This window comes from Anomaloglossus baeobatrachus, chromosome 5 (assembly GCF_048569485.1).
Source record: "Anomaloglossus baeobatrachus isolate aAnoBae1 chromosome 5, aAnoBae1.hap1, whole genome shotgun sequence".
In the NCBI taxonomy this organism is placed as follows: domain Eukaryota; kingdom Metazoa; phylum Chordata; class Amphibia; order Anura; family Aromobatidae; genus Anomaloglossus; species Anomaloglossus baeobatrachus.
In genome coordinates, this window is record NC_134357.1 from 575,286,004 (window position 1) to 575,309,910 (window position 23,907).

At 47.0% G+C, this 23,907-nt stretch overlaps 1 protein-coding gene across 1 annotated transcript in view; it reads left to right on the forward strand.

The window, feature by feature from the left end:
• Positions 1-23,907, forward strand: part of LOC142313091 (uncharacterized) — a 340,618-nt gene that overhangs the window by 93,313 nt on the left and 223,398 nt on the right. Inside the window, 1 exon segment of the mRNA XM_075352078.1 lies at positions 18,646-18,757. Coding sequence (XP_075208193.1) covers positions 18,646-18,757 — 112 coding nt within the window.

Consider the following 23,907-nt stretch of genomic DNA (forward strand, 5'->3'; position numbering starts at 1 on the left):
AACATAGGGTTGGGAGAGCACATGATGAACAGAGTTACAGCACTCTACTCTTCGCCCACAGCACAAATCAAAATAAATGGCTCCCTCTCAGATTCCTTTACAATATGTAATGGAACAAGACAAGGGTGCCCCCTTTCCCCATTATTATATATTCTGACCATGGAACATCTGGCGGTGGCATTGAGGAGCAATATATCAATTAAAGGGGTTACATTTCACAAACAGGACCATAAATTAGCGTTATTCGCAGATGATCTGCTCCTGTACGTTACCTCTCCACTCATTAGTCTACCCAACATAATGGCTGAATTGCGGAGGTTCGGATCTCTGAGTAATTTTAAAATAAATACTCATAAATCCGAAATACTGAATATATCTCTTCCTCCAATGCTGGTGACTCAGCTCAAAGCCTCTCTCCCCTTCAAATGGCAGGTGGATTCATTGACATACCTAGGAATTAAACTGACGGCAGATCCCCTTGACCTCTTTAAATCAAATCACCGCCACATTTCCAGGAAGTTAGAATTAGACCTCAATAACTGGAACAAACTCCAGCTTTCATGGTTTGGGAGGATAAATGCGATCAAAATGGACCTGTTACCGAAGATGCTTTATTACTTCCAAACCATCCCCTTAGTGTTGCCGGCCTCTTTTTTCTCACGTCTGAAATCTAGCATAACCAAATTTGTCTGGGCACATAAACGCCCACGTATTTCCCACAAAATATTGAGTAGATCAAGGGATATGGGAGGAACTGGACTCCCTAATCTCCTTTTGTATAGCTACGCCTCTTTAGGGACGTGCGTTCTGGATCTATTTAACTCAGGTGAAACGAAAAGATGGGTGGAAGCCGAAAGCGCGCAATCTGATGTTGATCCGAAGGTAGTTATTTGGACCAGAGCACCACCCAGCTCCAGCTCTATCACAGTACCCTTTATCACAAAGCAATTGCGGAATTTTATGTCCCGAGGTAATAAATATCTTGACTTGTCCTCTATTCCAGGCCCATTGACACCGGTCCATAGTAATTCAGATTTTCAGGCGGGTTTCCATAGATCAACATTCCTCCATAAAAGGAAGAGTGACCATCCTATTATTCGTGACTTTATCTCAGACACAGGTATTAAACCCCTAGATAATTACTCTTCAGATATCAACAAATCTCAAGATATGTGGTTCTTCTTCGAACAGCTGAAAAGTTTTATAGTGTCTATGGCTAGGAGGGTAGACATCTATAGGGCACTCACACCCTTTGAGGCCCTTTGCCTAGAGAAGGATCCTCCAGGCCATACCATTTCGACCTTGTATGACTTGTTTCTCAGATGCAGAGGTGCGAGGGACGGCTTGCCTGGGTACTTTGGGAAATGGGAGAGAGAGTGGGGGAGGTCATTCTCGGCTGAGGAGCGGACCAAAATCCTTCTCTTTATTGGTAAAACTTCGCTGAATGTGATATCACAGGAGAGGTGCTACAAGATCCTATCTAGGTGGTATGGGTGTCCTGTGAGTATCCATGCTGCCTTTCCATCAGCCTCTGATGTGTGCTGGAGATGCCAAAAGGAGAGGGGAACCCTCACTCAAATCTGGTGGTCATGTCCCCCGGTGAGATCATTCTGGGAGAGCATTTTCCAGTTACTCAATAAACTCTACTTGAGGCAGATCCGGCCCACAAAAGAGTTAGCTCTCCTGTCCCTCGGGAATGTTTCTGCTTCAGGGTTTAGGAAAGGTTTATTAAGACATTTTTTAACAGCTACCAGAAACCTAATTCCAAGATATTGGAAGCAAACTAGAATCCCATCACGGGATGAATTCATAGCAGAGTGCAACGAGATCTTCAGGATGGAGACCTTGATAGGTCAGACACTCGGCAACAAGGACAAAGTTGATGCTACGTGGGCCCCGTGGATCATGTTCAGGGACTCACCGGATATGGGTCTATGGATTCACAGGGGGGCAGGTATGTAGGTAATTTTCCATTCTCTTATTTCTGTACCTAGAAGGTTAGCCTTGAAAATGTGGTTTTGATGTATGAGGGCGCGTCCACTCGGGTGGGAACTCTTTGTACCCTTCCCCTTTCATCTTACTTTCCCACGTTTCTGTTGTCTTTACTGTCTCTAAATTCTTCTTCCACCTCCTCTTCTTTATCTCTTTTTTTCAACTTGTTCTTCCTATTTCAAACACATACGAATTGTACTTGTTATTTTTGGTCGCCAGTGGCGCAGGTGTAGTCAAAGAACTGTTGTGTTTTCAGCAGCTAGCTTGGATATATACCCTCTGCCTGCGCGCTGTGCAATTGTTTGATTATCTTCTTCTATTCTAATAAACTTTGATTTGAACAAAAATAAATGGTATTCACTGATAAAGGGGAGAATAGATCAATAGAAAATTAATTAATAGATGTAAGGGGAAGAAAAATTCAGAGTTGTCACAGTTTTAACCATCATTGTTGGATATTTGTCTGACAACATCCACTTGTTACACGCCTGTCCCGTGTCTGGGATCTGCCCCTTCCCCCGCTCTGCTAAACTTTCCTGTGCTCCATGTTGGGCTTTGTAAGTAGCCGGACACGCTCCATGTGCTGAGCTTAACTGGCCTATATAAGGCTACCAAGATACACACCTGTGTCCTGGTATTAGGACTATTAGTGTGTGCATAGCGACCTGTCTGCAGCCTCCAGAACATCTCCAGACTATCTGTGGCCTCCAGCACCTCAGCTACCAATCTGCCTGTGGCTTCCAGTATGTCTGCACCTGTCTGAGGTCTCCAGGACGTCTGCGGCTTCCAATACCTCAGTTACCTGTCTGCCTGTGGGTGTCAGTACCTCTGCAGCCTGTCTGCAGTCTTCAGGACCTCTGCTGTATGCCTGTGACTGGTAGTGCCTCTGCTACTCGCCCCAGGTCTTCCAGGATATCTGCTCCATGTCCGTCCACGGCTTTCAGTCTCCTGTCTGCCTACAGCCTCCATTACCTTACTTTGTGAGCCCTGACAGAATCCAAGACTATGGATCCCAATGGAGCAGTTACAAACTTTTTTGGGAAAGTCCCTACACGGCTCCGCTCCGTACACCTCGCACACACACGACTCCGCTCTGCACACCTCGCACACACACGGCTCCGCTCTGCACACCTTGCACACACACGGCTCCGCTCCGTACACCTCGTACACACGCGGCTCCGCTCCGTACACCTCGTACACACACGGCTCTGCTCCGTACACCTCATACACACACGGCTCTGCTACATCCACACTGTAAACCCCTCCTGACCCCACACATAAACTTCCCCTCATCCAGCACCATGACAACCAGCACAGCAGAGTCCTGCATACACTGAGGAGCTGATCATGTGACCCCTGACTCCTCCCCTCCATGTGACATCATCACAGGTCCTGTAAGCACAGAGCAGCCATATATCTAGTGTGCGCCGCGGCTCTGCAGGTGGAGGTAGGTGCAGGGGCTCTATTGTTTGGGGTCATCATTATCATTAGCCTCTTAATTTCTCAACTATTTTCAAAGTTAACCAGTTCAGGACCAGTTTCCTGCTGTTCCTGACCGGCTCATTTACATTCAGTTTAACCCCTTAAGCAGGGCCGGATTAAGGTTGGTGGGGGCCCCTGGGCAGAAAATCTGGTGGGGGCCCCATAAACGTTAACATTTTTAGCCATAACAGTAGAGCGCGAACTGTAGCATTTAGATATAATTCCAATGAAAATGTATCTTATCCTGTTCTGCCACATTCAAATTTATAGCACTACAATACAGACACAGTCCAGGATCACTCACAGCCGTCACTTATACACACAATGCAATACAGATACAGTCAGGATCACTCACAGCCATCACTTATACACACAGTACAATACAGACACAGTCCAGGATCACTCACAGCCGTCACTTATACACACAGTACAATACAGATACAGCCCAGGATCACTCACAGCCGTCACTTATACACAGAAAGTAGAGTTACTCACATATTTTTAATTGATCCCAATGTTAAGGCAGCCAGGGTCGGCTCCAGGTTTTTGTGGCCCCCGATTGAGTCTCAGTAGGCCCCATCCACACGCAGACACGCACATACACATACAGGCATACGTACATATACATATTTGAAGACATATTCACAAAAATACATTTAAACAGACAAATATATGCACAGTCATATACACTGACAAACATGCAGACACAGACGCATTACAGGTGTTAATATGGAGAAGTCACAAGCAGCATCATTCACCTCCCCCGCTTGTTTCCAGCTCCTCCAGGACATGTGTCTGTGTTGCATGATGGCCATCACTAACTGACATGACTGCACACCATGCACACTGACACAGCACTGCTGTATATACATCACAGGAGGGGCTGGGGCCTACAATATATATATTACAGGAGGGGCAGGGGGCATAGACGTTACTAGGGGGCGAAATAGACGTTACTGGAGTGGCAAACAGCTCTGGTGGCGTACACATTACTGGGATGGGTGGCTTAGCGTTCTGGGGGACCCATATAGTTCTGGGGTGCCGCACAGACTGCTCTGATTCATATATACACACACACAGCTCTGCTTCACACACACACACAGCTCTGCTTCACACACACACACACACACACAACTGTGCTTCACACACAGCTCTGCTTCACACCACACATCTTTCTTCAGCTCTGCTTCACACACACACACACACACACACACACACACACACACACACACACACAGCTCTGCTTCTCACACACACAGCTCTGCTTCACACACACACACACAGCTCTGCTTCACACCACACATCTTTCTTCAGCTCTGCTTCACACACACACGCACAGCTCTGCTTCTCACACATAGCTCTGCTTCACGCACACACACACACAGCTCTGCTTCACACCACACATCTTTCTTCAGCTCTGCTTCACACACACACACAGCTCTGCTTCACACACACACACACACAGCTCTGCTTCACACACACACACACACACACAGCTCTGCTTCACACCACACATCTTTCTTCAGCTCTGCTACACACACACACACACACACACCGCTCTGCTTCACACACACAGCTCTGCTTCACACACACACACACAGCTCTGCTTCACACCACACATCTTTCTTCAGCTCTGCTTCACACACACATACACACAGCTCTGCTTCTCACACACTCACACACACACACACACACAGCATCACACCACACATCTTTCTTCAGCTCTGCTTCACACACACAGCTCTGCTTCTCACACACACACACACACAGCTCTGCATCACACCACACATCTTTCTTCAGCTCTGCTTCACACACACACACACACACACACACAGCTCTGCATCACACCACACATATTTCTTCAGCTCTGCTTCTCACACACACACACACACACAGCTCTGCTTCTCACACGCACACACACACACAGCTCTGCATCACACCACACATCTTTCTTCAGCTCTGCCCTTACCTGCTCTGATGCCATCCTCCTGCTGCTCCGGTATAGGCCGCCGTCCTCCTGCTGATGTTCCGGTGCCGCGGCCATCCTCCTGCTCCGGTGAGTCTCCTCTCCTGGCCGCGGCGTCGGTCTTCTCCTCCGCGGCCATGGCGTCGGTCTTCTCCTCCGCGTCCGTGGCGTGGGTCTTCTCCTCCGCGTCCGCGGCGTGTGGCCGGGCCGTGGGTCTTCTCCTCCGCGGCTGCGGCGTCCTGCTGTGACGTCCACGGCGTCCTGCTGTGACGTCCGCAGCATTGGACGCCGCAGCAGAGCAGAGAGCAGGCAGACCTCTGACCCCGGAAGTACAGGCGCTGGTACTTCCGGGGTCAATCAGCGTCCTGCGCCCGCAGTTTGTTTTTGCGTCTCTAATACAAATAAATGTAGGTGCTCCCCCCCCCCCCCCGAAAACACAGCTGATTTAGACTGTCTTTACGGAGGGGGAGAGGGTGTGAAGAAAAAAAAAAATTGCTGACGAGTGGCAAGTATGGCCCTGGTGGTGGGGGCCCCCTTGGAAGCTCTTTTGGTGGGGGCCCCGGGGCTGAAGCCCTGTCTGCCCCGCCTATAATCTGGCCCTGCCCTTAAGGATGGATCCAGTTTGGTACTTTATGACTCGGCCATTTTTTGCAATTCTGACCGGTGTCACTTTGACAGGTTTCGAGAGGTAACGCCAAAACGTGGGCCCCACGGTTTGTTCCCCATTTTATTATGAGTGCGGTGATACCCACATGTGGTCAAAAACCTCTGTTTGGACAAATGGGAGGAACCGGAACAGAAGAAGAAATATTTGAATCTTGGAAAGCAAATTTGACTGAAATAGATTGTGGGCACCATGTAGCATTTGTAGGGCCCCTAAGGTACTTAAACAGCAGAAATCTTCCACAAGTGACCCCATTTTATAAACTAGACCCCTCAAGGAATTTCTTGATGTTTGGTGAGTACCTGGAACCCCCGGAGGCTTCACAGAATTTTAGAACATTGAGGCGTGAAAATAACAAAAATACATTTTTACCACAGAATTGTTACTTCAACCAGAAAGCTTTTATTCACAAGGGTATCAGGAAAAAATGCACCATAAAATTTATTGTGCAGTTTCTCTTGAGTATTCAGATACCTCATATGTGGTGGAAATGAACTGTTTGGGCGCATGGCTGGGATCGGAAGGGAAGGAGCACTATTTGACTGTAAAATTAACTGGAATCATTAGCGAATGCCATGTTACGTTTGGAGAGCCCCTGAGGTGCCTAAACAGAGGAGCTCCCCCACAAGTGATCCTGTTTTGGAAACTAGACCCCCTCAAGGATTTTATCCAGGGGTATATTGAGCATTTTGAACCCACAGGTACTTCACAGAATTTCATTACCTTAGGTCAGTGATGGCGAACCTATGGCATGTGTGCCAGCCGGGGCACGCAGAACCCTTTTTGCTGGCACGCGCGCTGTGTCCTCATCCTGCCGCTTTGAACTGCTGGTGTGATCGTGCTGACAGTTCAAAGTTGTGTTGGAGCGGAGGGATATTTCTCCTCGCTCTAACACTCCTCGTCTCTTAGGCCGCTGGTCTGTTGCCTAGGAGATGGAGGAGCGTCAGTAAGCAGCGCCGGCATAATGAGGTCTTCTGGCTGAGCGGGAACTGAGGACCCAGCGGCGCGCAGCAGTGGAGCAGGTGCTGGAAGGTGAGTTGTGTGTTGTTTTTTTTTCTTTGTTTTTTTATAACTTGTGTGCGGCTGTGCCAAGGTGGGGATGGGGGGGCCAGTGCCAGCATGGGGAGAACATACATGCCAGCATGGGGGGGAGAACATACATGCCAGCGTGGGGGGAGAACATACATGCCAGCGTGGGGGGAGAACATACATGCCAGCGTGGGGGGAGAACCTACATGCCAGCGTGGGGGGGAGAACATACATGCCAGCGTGGGGGGGAGAACATACATGCCAGCGTGGGGGGGAGAACACACATGCCAGCATGGGGGGGTAACACACATCCCAGGATTGGGGGAAAACATGCATGCCAGCATGGGGGGGAAACATGCATGCCAGCATGGGGGGGAAACATGCATACCAGGATGGGGGGGGAAACATGCATGCCAGGATGGGGGGGGGGACATGCATGCCAGCATGGGGAGAACATGCATGCCAGCATGGGGAGAACATGCATGCCAGCATGGGGAAAACATGCATGCCAGCATGGGGAGAACATGCATGCCAGCATGGGGAAAACATGCATGCCAGCATGGGGAAAACATGCATGCCAGGATGGGGAGAACATGCATGCCATGATGGGGAAAACATGCATGCCAGGATGGAGGAAACATGCATGCCTGGAAGGGGAAAACATGCATGCCAGGATGGGGAACAATGCATGTCAGGATGGAGGAAACATGCATGGCAGGATGGGGAAAACATACATGCCAGGATGGAGGAAACATGCATGGCAGGATGGGGAAAACACACATGCCAGGATGGGGGAAACATGAATGCCAGCATGGGGAAAACATGCATGCCAGGATGGGGGAAACATGCATGCCAGGATGGAGGAAGCATACATGCCAGCATGGGTAAACAAACATGCCAGGATGGGGAACAATGAATGCCAGGATGGGGAAACATGCATGGCAGGATGGGAAAACATGTATGGCAGGATGGGGAAAACATGCCAGGATAGGGTACATTTACCAGGATGGGGAATATGTTAAGATGGGGAATATTTACCAGGATGGGGAACATGCCAGGAAGGCAGACATTTACCAGGATGGGGTACATGCTAAGAAGGGGTACATTTACCGGGATGGGGGTACATTTACCGGGATGGGGGTACATTAACCAGGATTGGGAACATTTACCAGGAATAGGATACATGCCGGGATGGGGGAACATTTACAAGGATGGGCAATATGTCAGGATGGGGTACATTTACCAGCATGGGGGAACATGCCAGAATGGGGTACATTTACCAGGATGGGGGACATTTACCAGGATGAGGTATATTTATCGGAATGGAGCCATGATGGGGACAAATATATCAGAATGGAGGAAATATATGTAAGGATGGGGGACATGTTTACCAGGAAGTGGCCAGGAAGGGGGACATAACTACACAATGAAAGGGGAGGGTATCAACTCATACGTCTTTATGGGATTTCAGGATGTTCAGACTTTGAAATGTAGATGTGGATTACAGGGTGAAATCTGATTGCATTCCATGCTAAAATCTCTGTCTAATATGCTGCATTTTTTTCCAGAAAGATCAATCCAACTGCTGTGTCTGGAAAGGGCAGGGGCTCAGCTTCAATGTGTGGTAAGCACGCATGAGCGGAATGCCCCCTGCTGAAGAGAAGACTGCAATGGTAAGGTTAAAATCAATTATTTACATACAGTAATAGGATTGGTTGGCACTTCAGAAAAAAAATTGGTTTTAGGGCCACAGTTTGGGCACTCGGACTGTAAAAGGTTCGCCATGACTGCCTTAGGTCGTCATATTGAAAATCTTCATTTTTTTAACAAAAATGTTGCTTTAGCACCAAATTTTTCACTTTTTCAAGAGGAAACACCAAAAAGTGCACACAACAGTTTGTTAACCAAACTTGTATGAGCTCATTGATACCACACATGTGGCCAAAAACATCTGTTTGGACAAACGAGAGAGCTCAGAACGGAAGGAGCACCATGTGAATTTTGGAAAAGTTTAAATAAATGGCAGGCACCATGTTGCATTTGCAGGGCCCCTAAGGTACCTATACAGCAGAAACCCCTACAAGTGACTCCATTTTGGAAACTAGACCACTCAAAAATATAATTCAGGGTTACAGTGAGCATTTTGACTCCACAGTTACTTCACAAAAATGTTGCTGTAGTGCCAAATGTCTCACTTTTAGGCTGTGTGCCCACAATCCAGCGACACTGCATCTAGGACTCAGTGTTAGCCCTTCTGTGCAGATGCCAGTGTTGTCTACATGAGAATGCAGCTGCTCGTGCTAACGATCCGGGTTCAGGCCACTGCGGACTTTATTCTCCCTGCGAAGAACACTCTCATCTCCACAGCATAAACTGATATCCTGTGTATGTACTGCCCCGCGCTCGGCTGTAGCCGAGCCGCTCGGATCCGGGCTCGTGTGTCGGTGGCTCGAGCGTCTCCGGAACGGGGGTCGCGTCGCGGGGGCTGGCTTGTCGAGTGGGGTTTTTGGAATAGATGTAGAGTTCGTGACGCCACCCACGGGTTGTGGTGAATGTAGGCACCACCGCTGCCGGTTAATGGGCACCCCGGGGAAGATGTTGGGGGCAGCTTGTGATGTTAACCCCTCCGTGGGTAGGGGATGGTGGCCCCGAGACCCGGATGATGTGGTGCAGTGTCGGTGCGCGGCCCGCGGGCCCAGTAGTACTCACTCGGACAAACACACGGGAGACTCTGGTAAACCAAACGGTGGATAGTCGCTGCCCGCAGCCAGTCGCTTCGGTCCCCAAACGGTTGGTGGTGTCCGTCTTCTCCTGCACCTTTTTGTAGATTTTGGACAACCACGCTTCAGTGACGGGAGTCCCGCTCCCTGGCGTGTACGTCGGGAGAGCCCGTTGCCCGCAGGCGCTGGCCCGGTGGATCTTTGGCCCTTAGCGGTGGCCGTTATCCGGAATCGGTGGGCTGTTGCCTTCTTTCGGGACTTTGGGTGGGAAAGGACCTAGAGTCCAGACCTCAATCAGTTAATTAACGGGGTCTGCTAGATTCGGGACCGCGTTTCAGGGTCTGCGTACCCCCAACTTGTGCTCCGGTTTCCAGCTGGTTCTCCGGTTCGGTACCGGCGAGCCACTACCCTGTCCCAGCTACCTACGGTTCCACCAGGACTGTCTTCCCGGCTCCTGCAGACGGCCACCACCGTCTGCCTCCTGGTCAAGGTGCCCGGGCTCCTACCCAGGGCACAGACAGATTCTACACTCCACTCAACTCCTCTCCTAAAACTTATCTGCCTCATTTCACTCCTCAAACTTAATCTGAACTTGAATTTCCTGCCTCTAGGCATGTGAACTCCTGGTGGGGCGTCGCCAACTGCCAGGCTCCGCCCCCATGGTGTGGACATCAAACCCAGAGGGAGGTAACCAGGGTTTTAATGGGTTGGCTGCTGACACCTTATTTGGGGATTGGTGTAGTGCATGGGGCTATCTGTGACTACCTGGCTAGTCCAGGGCGTCACATGTAGACCTCAGGAAGCCGCGCCGCTGGTCAGTTTATGCTGCAGATAAAAGAAGCACAATGGGCATGAGATTTATAAACATCCCGCTACTGCGCTTGTACTGCACAACATCACAGTCAAAACACTTTGCGTCCAAACCGCTGCAAATCCTGATCGTGGGCACACAGCCTAATAAGCTAGGATGGATAGATAGATGGCTGGATAAATAGATGTAAAACACATATATAATGTCCCACCCCCCTGTATATTCTAAGCTGGCACCATTTAATAACTTTGATGTGGCACTAAAGGGTGTTTAACCTTGTATTTAGCTCCCTCAAAAAAACAAATTAAATAATTAAAAAAAAAAGAAAACAAAAAAAAACAGCTAGGGTAAAGCAGAAAGCTGCAGACCTCAGCTGGCAGCTTCATATTGGCTGGAATTCCAAAATGAAGGTCTCCCCATGCTGTTTTTTTTAAATTTATAAATAATTTAAAAAAAGTGGGGTCCCCCTGTGAAGGGGTTTTTCTCCCATATCACACAATTAACAGAGTGAGAGATGAGTGAACAATCCAAAGCATATTTATTCAATGCAATATAGAATGACCATCAAATAATCCACCACACGGAGGGTAAAACTAGTCCAGAAACTGCATAAATGTCCCGGAGTTCAGTCACACTCCTCCAGCAGTCCTTCTCCAGGGAAATCGGGGTTTCTCACAGTCTCTCTGGGGTGTTGGCCGCAGCCTCAGCGTCTCCCTCAGAGGTTCAATCTTGTTTCTTCTCTCTTGTAAAGGTATCGTCACACATAACGAGATCACTAGCGAGATCGCAGCTGAGTCACAGTTTCTGTGACGCAGTAACGATCCCGTTAGCGATCTTGTTATGTGTGACACCTACCAGCGATCAGGCCCCTGCTGTGAGATCTCTAGTCATTGCAGAATGGTCCAGGCCATTTTCTTCAAAGGCGATGTCCTGCTGGGCAGGACACTTCGCTGTGTTTGACACTGTGTGACAGGGTCACAGTGACTGCTGAGATCGTTATACAGGTCGCTACTGCGACCTGTATTGTTCCTGCATCGCTGGTAAGATCTGACTGTGTGACATCTCACCTGCGACCTCCCAGCGACTTACCTGCGATCCCTATCAGGTCGCATAGTTTTCGGGATCGCTGGTAAGTCGTTGTGTGTGACTGGGCCTTTAGTCTCACACACCAATTTTAATAAGAATTAGAGAATTCAAACTGCTAATAGACCGAAAACTGATTACTCTAAAAACAATTTTTATTTATAAACATTAAAAATATTAATTCAAGCTATATCTCATCATATGTAGCTATATCGGTCTTGGAACACACAGCCAGTCGTGCAGAGCTAGATATACTCTAAGGGGATATTACACTAGGGAGATTGTGGATAGCCCAGAGTAGTTCTTCTTGATAGTAATCGTAATATCGACTAGGATGTTGGACAAGGCCAGGTCATAGATCCCTAGTCCTTCTCCTTCCTGGCCACGGAGGTAAACACCATAAGGTTGCACCTGGGTCTCAAATTTACCTTTGAAATAGGGGGTGAGAGGCTAAACTTTCTTGACATATCCATCAATATAAATCAGGATGGCTCACTTGGGACACCGATATTTCGTAAACCAACGGCCACGAATAGCCTCCTCAGATGGGAGAGCCACCACCCCAAGGCACTGCGTAGAGGCATACCGAAGGGACAGTTCCTTCGCTTAAGAAGGAACTGCTCCTCCCTACGTGATTTTCATCATCAGGCCGAACAACTCAAGGGTAGATTCAGAGACAGGGGATACCCCAATGATGTCCTAGAGACAGCATATGAAGCCGCACGTGATACCAATAGGACAGATCTATTGGTACCCCGCACGAGGATGACGTCTGATTCAATCACTGATCAGAACGACCAAATTATGAATATACTCAGACACCACTGGGATATCCTGAGGGCAGATCCAGATATCAGAGACTTTGTCACCCCACATTCTAGTGTCACCTATCGGAGAGGGAGAACTATCACGGACCATGTGGTCCATAGCCATTTCCTTCCAAAAAAATCCAGTGGTACATGGTTGGATCGTAAACCTGTGGGTACCTTTAGATGCGGCTCATGTAGCTTTTGTCCCTACATCGATCAAAATAAGACCTTTTCCAACTTACACACAGGAAGAATTTTTCAAATTAGGGACTTTGCGAATTGTCACATGGAGGGAGTTGTGTATAGATGTACCTGTACATGGCTACATAGGCAAGATGAAGCGACAGCTACGGGTTCGAATAGGAGAACATCTGGGGGACATCTACCACAAACGCGATACACCGATAGCTAGGCACGTAGTCAAACGGCATCAAGGTAACCTTAATTCAATCAGGTTTCAGGTGATTGAAGCAGTGCCCAAGCCGGTTAGGAGGAGTAATTGGGACCGGAAAATCTTGCAAAGGGAGGCAAGATGGACCTATCTCCTAGATACGGTCGGTCCCAAAGGCCTCAACGAGATATTGAGTTTCACGAGTTTTATATAAAGCTAAATACACATTACTAAGGTCAGAGTCAGTTTCCAACACGTCGCAACCTTCGTCCGGTTTAGCCCCGATGAAGAGGATAATTTAATTTTATATGTATGCCTTTGTGGCATTTTTTCCACAATATGTAATTTTTTGTTCTCTATTCTATATATTTATATAGTAGTAATCTCTACAATTTATCAAGTGCTGAAGGCATTGATACGTCTGTTTTGAATATGCCCTGATGGTCTTACTACCTGCTTTAATCAATTATTTCTAGCATACGTTGATATTAATCCCCGGTTTAAAGGTAATACCTGTCTGTCGGCTGACAGGATGGGTTTTCCCTCAACCCCTTAAAACCTGCCCCCCATCCTTTCCCCTCCCCCTAGCCCCCCACCTTATGTAAACTGATAAAAAGCTAATACATCAATTATTAACTACTAACTGCTTCAGTGTGTATTTATTAGTCCCTACCTTAGTGAATGTTTAGGCAGATACGTCCAAATTATTACTACCATTTTGTTATTAAACATAGTGCTGAGCTATGAAGCACATTTGTGCTCCATGGCTCTTATACTTTTCCGGGAATGCGCACATCAAATTGCAGGGAGAGTGTATTTACACCCCCTGACCGGGCGCCCCACCCTCCCCCTCCCCCTCCCCCTTCCCCCTCACCCTTCCCCTTTCCACTCCCCCTTCCCCTTCCCTGTCATGTGGCTCATGACGCTCTTACAGGGGCTGGATCAGGACTGACACAACAGTACCTGTCAATCTAGAAGTGAGGCGGGGACATCCTCCCTAAGCCTGTGTGATTATACAGATGGGCGATTTTGGGGCATCTATTGTCTAAACCTTAACTGTGGGGCACTGAGGCATCCCACAATGTGAATTTACATCTAGACAAATACACAGCAGGGAGAATGTATTGTCATCTCCTGGAGTGATATAACGCTCCACAGTTCTAAGTTTGCTCCTACCAAACACATAATGCACTGCAGTGGGAGTGTTTTACTTTACCAGTCCCTCCCCTCCTCCTTGTAGCTCTGTGACGTCATTACACTGCAGGGGGGGTGTTTCATCTGACCAGCCCCTCCCCTCCTCCTTGTAGCCCCATGACATCACTGCAGGGGGCGGATCAGCAGCATAGCAACCATGCCTGTTCATTTTGGAGGGGAACGTAGGCATCTCCCCTTAGTCCATAACGTCATTTGGATGGGCGGGCTTAGGATAAGTAGCACTTTGTACTGCGTTCTGCTTATAGCGCTGGGCCATTGACGCATGCGCTCTGCATAGCAGTTCATTTTCGGCCAGGTGAAGAGGTGGGAGGTTTCCAGCTTTTAAAAGGATCCAGTGCAATATACATGTGCGGATCCTATTCAGCCCTATACTGACAGGGTGAGGTGCTGAGGTCCACTCTGCATTGGACAGGAGGACCATCTGACCACCGTTTACAGTCTTCTTGAGGGATCTGTTGGCAGGACACAGAAAACTAAAAGGTATTGTACCGGGGAATAGTATTGCTATCTTTATGTGATTCACCTATGTGTCATTTTGGGCATACTTATGGCAGCTTTACAATATGTGGGTCTATCTGGCATTGTGCTTTTTACCTAGGTGACCTGGATTATGTGCATTGTCACGAGATGGTAACATCCCCTGATGAACCCCAAACAATGTGGGGGAAACGCGTCGGGAATCTTCTGTGAGGTTGTTTCTCCAGCAAGATAAGTTTACCCTACTGGGATTTAATTCTTACAGGTCCACATTAATGCTGTTGGTCATCTGCACTGGTTAGCAGATTTTTGATAGCTACCTGTTAGCTCCTTCTCACCCTTTAGATTGTACCTGAGGGGAGCATATTTACAACTACTTTGTATGGGGATTTTCCCTATGACCAACAAACATATCAAATATCTATTAGCATATTGACTATGCACCTAGTGTGATTGAATAACCCTGACTTCAGCACTAACCACACTTTCTGGGCTTTAGGTCAATTATTGACACACAGGCAGATTTAGGGCTTACTAGGGATAGCCGACGAGGAGCGGGGGTGCCTGAAACCTTATGGTGTTTACCTCCGCGGCCAGGAAGGAGAAGGACTAGGGATCTATGACCTGGCCTTGTCCAACATCCTAGTTGATATTACGATTACTATCAAGAAGAACTACTCTGGGCTATCCACAATCTCCCTAGTGTAATATCCCCTTAGAGTATATCTGGCCTTTAGGGGTGCTTCACACATAGCGAGATCGCTACCGAAATCGCTGCTACGGCACGGTTTTGGTGACGCAACAGTGACCTCATTAGCGATCTCGCTGTGTGTGACACTGAGCAGCGATCTGGCCCCTGCTGCGAGATCGCTGCTCGTTACACACAGCCCTGGTTCGTTTTCTTCAAAGGCGCTCTCCCGCTGTGACACACAGATCGCTGTGTGTGACAGCGAGAGAGCGACAAAATGAAGCGAGCAGGGAGCAGGAGCCGGCGTCTGGCAGCTGCGGTAAGCTGTAACCAGGGTAAACATCGGGTAACCAAGGTGATTACCCGATATTTACCTTAGTTACCAGCCTCCGCCGCTCTCACGCTGCCTGTGCTGCCGGCTCCTGCTCTCTGCACATGTAGCTGCAGTACACATCGGGTTAATTAACCCGATGTGTACTGTAGCTAGGAGAGCAAGGAGCCAGCGCTAAGCAGTGTGCGCGGCTCCCTGCTCTCTGCACATGTAGCTGCAGTACACATCGGGTTAATTAACCTGATGTGTACTGTAGCTAGGAGAGCAAGGAGCCAGCGCTAAGCAGTGTGCGTGGCTCCCTGCTCTCGCGGTTATGATCGCTGCTTCGGCTGCTGTGTTTGACAGCTAAGCAGCGATCATAACAGCAACTTACAAGGTCGCTGTTACGTCACAGAAAATGGTGACGTAACAGCGACCTCGTTGTCGCTGTCGCTTAGTGTGAACCAGCCCTTAGTCTCACCCAGAATCACTAATCTCTCAGGTAAACAGAGAGTTTAGGTGGATTCTAGGCCACCTCCCCCAGACCTAGGCACAGAAGCACTTCAAGGGGAAATAACGTGACTTAACAGGACAAATAATATATCGAATAGACAGACTACCACGCCCAAAACATGAGCCCACACAAAATGGTACATAACCCACAATATCACACCATGATATCCCCCAAATTGGATTTCCAGCCAAGGGAAAATGGACAGCTGTGGTCTGGTATTCTCAGGATGGAAAGAACCATGGCCCTTCACAGCCTAAAAATAGCATGCCGCAACCACCCAGAAGTGGCGCACCCATTAGATGCGCAAATGCTGGCACTTCGCCCCAGCTCTTTGCATTGCCCTGGTGTGGTGGCAAATGGGGAAATAAATGGGGTTGTTTTGAGTTAGGGTTAATATGATGTCACGGCGCCTATCAGATACCCAACAGCACTAACCTAGTCAGTAATAAAAAAAAGACAAAAAAAAAATTTATTTGAAAAAACACTCCCCAACACATTCCCTCTTTCACAATTTATTAAAAAGAAAAAAAAATCCGGTCTGCCATAATTCATTTTGGAGGTCATACGACGACTTTGGACCTTCAAGAATATGGGTGGCACACTTTAAGAACGTATCCCCCTATTTCTGAAAGTGCAAACCCTCCATGTGAGGAGTGTGGGTGCAGTGATACTGTACTCACACTCCCCGGGTCCACAGCATGGTAGTGTGAGCTGCAGTAAGCTCAGTGTCAGTACTAGCAGGGTGCCATTTGAGAGCCGCTCTGCGCATGTGGCCAGCATCTTCTGAGAAGGAAGAGGAGGGATCGTGGGGGATCGTCACTGCAGGAGGTAACGGGAGACCGGGAATTGACAGGGTGACCTGGCTGGACCTGGAGAGAACTTTGAGGAGGAGGATGAGCGCAGCGTGTGCGCCGGCCATTTTAGATGATCAGTTGGGGCATGGGACTGGGGGGGGGGGCACTTTGGCCACATCGGGGGACTGGGGTAGGCACCTTATCTCCCATTTGACATGATTGATCATGTCAGGTGGGAGATAAATCATTTTTTTTTCTGCCCAAATCATGATATCCAGGGTCTAAGCTACACTTGGTAGCTGAAATCACAGAAATTATCCGATGCTGGGGGGCGGTATAGACTTAATTTCTTTATTGCTTGCTGGCAGCAGCGGGAGGGAATTAACACTGACCGCTAGGACATAATTTTACTGCCCAAGGTCATTAAGGGGTTAAAGTCCACGAGCTCCGACACCAGTTTAGAATATCTAAACTTTTTTGTTTACATAATTTTTCTAGTTTAGGAGTGAAATATAATGTGGGCACATTTTGTAATGGGGTTAATTTTCACTATTTTGCTGCCTTCATACAAGAAATGGGAGGTAAATTATGCGCGTCAGCGAGTGCACAGATCCGTACACCATGTGTGGCCCCTTTTCTTCCGTAAGAGACAAGAATACATCGAATCCTAATCCCATTGCCCTGTTCTTAACCGAAAAACTGGAAAATTATTTGTTTTTGCACTTTTGTATTTTCCTACTCTTATTCCGGGAGCAATTACTCTTTTTTTTTTTTTTTTTTCTGCTCACATTGCCGTATGAAGGATTGTTTTTTTTTTATAAATATACTACTTTTACAGTTGTACTATTTACATAGCACATTTCATGTTGAATATTTTTTAGTACCCAAATGATATCTCACCTCCCTTATCTCTATTAATTTTACATATCGGCTCATCTCCTTCCCATTCAGGTCCTTATAATATCGGATCCTCTCAGTGGAGATCTTCTATAGAAGAGAATTCTCCTGATTGCCCCGTGAAGGATGGATATGGACAGGGACAAGATGGCGGAGAGGATATTACACCTCACCCTAGAGATCCTCTTCCGGCTTACTGGAGAGGTGAGAGATTCTGATGACGTCACATTACATCATTCTTATCTATGGGAATAACAGATGGACAGAACTGGAGAGGTGAGGACTCTGGAAATGTCTGTAGTGAGATTTATTACTGTGTCTCTCCATAACCAGGATTACACAGTAGTGAAGAAGACCTCTAGTGAGCGCTGTCAGGCCCCTGTGTCTGAGGGATGGGGAAGACCCCTGAGCTCAATCACGGGGCCTCCACCTCACCCCCCGATACATGAGGACATGAATGACCAGAAGATCCTAGAACTCACCTACAAGATGATTGAGCTGCTGACTGGAGAGGTAACACTGCTGGGAATGCTGGGACATTATACAGTAACGCTATGGAGGGATCGGGGGTGACGGTATCATTGTATGTGTCAGGTTCCTATGAGGTGTCAGGACGTCACCGTCTATTTCTCCATGGAGGAGTGGGAGTATTTAGAAGGACACAAAGATCTGTACAAGGACGTCATGATGGAGGTTCCCCAGCCCCTCACATCACCAGGTAATAGACAGGACTAAATACACACGGCCTATAATTATCTGTATGTAAGGAATGAATTCAGTCCCTGTATGTGTCTCCTCCAGTTCTATCCAGTAAGAGGACAACACTGGAGAGATGTCCCTGTCCTCTTCTCCCACAGGACTGTAAACAAGAAGACCCCGATGTTCCTCAGGATGTGTTTCCTCCAGCTCTATCCAGTAAGATATATCTACTCATGTACTTTCTACACTAATTTTGTGTTTACATTTTTAGACTTTCTTCTCTGGATTTTTTTTCAGCTGTATTTTTTTTTTGCTTCTGCTTCTTCTGCTGTTTGCTTCTAGTGTCTTCTCTACGTTGTTATGAAATCAAGTTAAACACCTGCAGAGTGTTCATGAATACCCTGTTTCCTTGAAAATAAGACCTACACCGAAAATAAGCCCTAACATGATTTTATGGGATTTTTGGAGAACACTTGAAATATAAGCCCTACTCCAAGAATAAGCCCTAGTTACAGTCAGGAGTTGGGAGGAATCAAACTGCGCAATTTCTGAGGAACCCCACTCTCTTATGGACGCCATCAGTTGTATTCTAAGGTTGATTGTTTATGGACCTTTGATGATTTCAAAGTCATGTGACATGATGTAACCAAAGGTCTCTTATTTGCAGGAGTCTAAATGAACTGAACAGGACACAGGCTGGCATGCAGGACTGGCATTAGGGGAAAGGGAGAACAAACTGGACAATTTCCCAGGGCCCCCATAATCCTAGCGGCCCCAGTGTTTATATACCATTTATAGGACTGCTTATAGAACTTTTTTACATCACATCATGTGACCAAAGGCTGGTGTGTGTGTGTTCACGCCAATTTTAACCAGCTTTGGCAAAATGGGCAGAGCTTGGCCAGAACAAGGTTCTGTTTCTCTAATTCATAACAAACTGCGATGTTCCCTATGCCAGAAATCTCACTCCAGGCCCTGACGTCATTTTTCAGTGTACATCACCGGTCTTGATGAATTTGAACCCTAATGTTTATCTGTACAGGCTGCAAGACCCTGCTACCTGCTTTGGTTACAAAGCCTAAGGATAGGCCATCAGCATTACAGTCCCAGACAACCCAGTTGAGTTTTCCGCATCTGTCTATATTTTATTTTCATCTTCAAAAAAAAACCCTCTTTGAAATTGTCTATGTTGTGGATCAATGTTTCAAGCAGATGTTTGCAGGTTTTGCCAACTGTCATGGCAGCGTCAGGATCTGTTGAAATGATAGACTCTGGTACTGTTAATTTCTCTGCTGTCTGTGAGCAGCGCAGAGAGACGCAGGCATCGAACCACAGGCTTGGGCAGGCTAGTAAGAGTTATTCTCTGCTGGGCTGCTTGTTAATGTCTGTGATCACATGCTGTAGAGGAGAAAGTATTGGTTGCTCCCGTTCTGTATATGCTGGTTGGACTATTTCATTAATGCCAGCTATAGCTTACCTATACTGATCTGGTGAGGTGTTGTGATCCAGGTTTATGGGTATTTTTTGTGCATTATTACTGTGAGCTGTTGTGGTGTTAACCCTTGTCATTTTTGTTCCTGGCTTCCTGCTCTTGCTTTTCTCCTTAGCCTCTCACTGTTTATTTTTGTGAGTTTGCAATGTGTTCCGTCAGTCTTAATCTGGATTTCCATCATAATCCTGTGTCTTGCTAAATTCTCCTAAAAAGGGGGCTGAAAGCCCGTACTTACGAAGCGCTCACTGATATCCTAATCAGGCACGAATACTAAGATTCATTATAGCAAGATACTATTTATTTTAATAGCACATGAATAATCAATGGTACATAGGCATTAGAACTACTTTATAATCATAGAATCTTATACAATAACAGAAATATGCATCAACATTACCATTTATGTTGTAGCAATCCTTTCTCATCGGAGGGACTCGATTAGTGATAAGGAAACAACATGGCAATTGCATCACAGGAACAGTGCGTCCACTTGAGCGTCCTGGAAATGTCCCTAATCATTAAGCGAGTCCGGTGTATTTTTATAGGAAAACTTTGTACGTTGTGTTTTCTGAGTGGTTAATTGGTGACCAACATGTGACAGCTGAGTTATGTTCATGTAACTTGACCACAAGCTGCTGTGGGCACCAGCAGCTTCCTGCACATTTAGCCAGTTGACAACTGGCCGAGCACAGTTTCCTGAAGATATTGCAAGGAGCCGTGAATTTTACATGCCAGCTTCCTTGCACCTGTTTTCAACTAACCACAAGTTTCCTGACTGTGGAACTGTAAACGTTACTTCCTCATTATCGTGGTTTTGCTTCAAGACTTACAATAATTCGTATGCTTGGTCATAGTGAAATAGGTTCAACCAGAGGACATCTTTCTCTGATACTGAATTATTTATGGATCAAATAATATCTGGGATAACGATCTTTTGATTATGATCCCTATCTAAATCACACTCATTCTTCAGTCATATCACATTGGTATCCCATCCTGCCACTTTCTTCCTTTGGGGATCACAGATTAGATCTAGTCAGGAGACTAGTAATGCACGAGACTCCGACATCTCCATCTTCAGGGGTAATCCAGAGGTTAGGAATAGCTTAGGGTCCCCTAGTAAGAGGGACAGTATAGGAGCCCCCTATCCCTCATTATCCTGCAGTCACATTGTGACAATCAATCAGATTATTTACTGTAGCACATTCCAAAGAACTGGTGCTAGGAATGGGAGAGCTGAATTAACAAAGATGTAACTCTTAAGGCCACTTTACACAGAATGCTATCGCTAGCGATCTCGTTAGTGATGTGACAGGCCCAGATCGTTGTTACGATTTGCCAAGATCACTCATCGGTCATTTTGTAGCGGTCACACGTATCCATCTCACAAACGACGCCACATCGTTCAGCGAGATATTGTTTGACCAAGGCTTTCATGTGGATGTTGTTCATCGTTGGCAGGGTGTCAAATGCAGCAATATGTGTTACACCTCGTGGCTCTCCGGTTGCAAGGAATGAGTTAGTCTCCCATTCCTTGTCTGCCACGAGCCCTTCTGTTCAGCAGCGCCGAAGGTCTAGGAGACTGCACGGTCTGCAGGAGATGCCTGCTCACAGACACAGCAGAAGGGTGACACCTAGTGGTTCTCACTTTGCAGGGAGCGGGGCGGTCTCCCATCCCTTGCCTGCCACGTGCCCTCCTGCTCGGCATCACAGAGGGTCTGGGAGGTTGCGCAGTGTGCAAAGGATGGATGCTCAGGGAAGCAGCAGGACTTCCCTTATCTCTGCACATTGTGAAACCGAAGATCCCGCCTTTATGACCCAGAGGCAGGAAGATGAGCATGTGCCCCACGTGACGTCTTCTGATTCGCTCACTGATATCACACGGCCCGATGACGAGGCTGGTGATGTGCTGAATCCTGACTGGCCGGGCCAGGACGTCACAAATCCTGATTGCATCATGTCCGTCTCGTGCCCGCCCTTGGGTGGAGCTACGCCTCCTTAACCCCTTCAGCCCCCGGGCACTTTCCGTTTTTTGCGTTTTTGTTTTTTGCTCCCCTTCTTCCGAGAGCCGTAACTTTTTTATTTTTCCATCAATTTTGCCATATGATGGCTTGTTTTTTGCGGGACAAGTTGTACTTTTAAATGAAACCATACGTTTTACCATATACTGTACTGGAAATCGGCAAAAAAATTCCAAGTGCGGAAAAATTGCAAAAAAAGTGTGATCGTACAATAGTTTTTGGGATATTTTATTCACTGTGTTCACTATATGGTAAAACTGAGGTATCTATGTGATGCCTCAGGTCAGTGCGAGTTTGTAGATACCAAACATGTATGGGTTTACTTGTATCTAAGGGGTTAAAAAAAATTCACAAGCTTGTCCAAAAAAAGTGGCGCACGTTTTGCGCCATTTTCCAAAACCTGTAGCGTTCTCATTTTTCGGGATCTGAGGCTCAGTGATGGCTTATTTTGTGCGTCTCTACCTGACGTTTTTAACGGTACCATTTTTGTGCAGATGCTACGTTCTTTTTTTTTTTAAACCAAATTTTTATTTCTTTTCTTGTAATGGTAAAAAAGGGTACAGAATGAAGAAAATAAGGGTCAACAAATCAAAATATCAAATAACATAGTCTCTACAATTTATCGATCAAATATTTGTCACGGTCATCAAATTTGCTCCTTCCCCTTCTTCGTCAATGTATATTTCCATTATTCAGTCTCCGCTACCCCCCTTCAGCATTCCTTGATAACTTGTTACAAACATTACTTATAAACACTATCCCTCCCCTCTCCATGCGACACAACCCAGAATTTGGCCAACTATACTTTCAGCTCGCACAGGGACCCTGACAGGTCTTCCTTCATGTACCATTCCGTAGACACAAATGTGGACATTATTTGTATTGTTTCTTCTCTAGAACATATAACGCTTATGAACTTTCTCCATTTACTGAAAAATTTTGCTGTCATCCTTTCTTTACACCTCTCCACCATCACCTTCTCCAACATGAGCGTTTTTGATGCTACGTTTTGATCGCCTGTTATTGCATTTTGCGCAAAATTTGCAGCGACCAAAAAAACCTAATTTTGGCGTTTGTAATTTTTTTGCCGCTACGCCATTTACTGATCAGAGTCATTGATTTTATATTTTGATCGGGCATTTCTGAACGTGGCGATACCAAATATGTGTATATTTTTTATTTTTGTAACCCTTTAATTTTCAATGGGGTGAAAGGGGGGTGATTTGAACTTTTTAGGTTTTTTTATTTTTTTTTAATTTTTTAAAACTTTTTTTTTTTATTTTTTATTTTACTAGTCCCCCTACGGGGCTATAGCGATCAGCAATCCGATCGCTCTGCACTATCTGCAGATCTCAGCTACAGAGCTGAGAACTGCAGATTTGCTGCTTTACTTTCAATGCCGCCTGTATTCCGGCATTGAGAGGAAGTGAGTCATGTTAGCTACAGGCGTCATCACATGACCCTGTGCTACCATGGCAACCACCGAAAGTCAGGTGATCATGTCACGTGACTTCCGGTGGGGGCGGGGTAAGTGACTGTCATGGCGGCGCCCATATACATATCGCTGCCAGATTTTGGCAGCGAAATGTAAGGGGTTAATGGCCGCGGGTGGAAGAGATTCCACCCACGGCTAGCAGGCACACATGTCAGCTGTTGATAACAGCTGATATGTGCGCGGATCGCCGCCGCTCTCCGGCGGCAGGGGGCGGGGCTTACCGGCACACGATCCATGACGTGCCCAAAACGTCATGGGTCGTTAAGGGGTTAAAAGCTCCCCCTGCCTTCATGGCGGCGCGCGACCGTCCTTCTATGTTTGGATGTCTGGCAGCGTGCTGCCACGCCACTGTACAGAC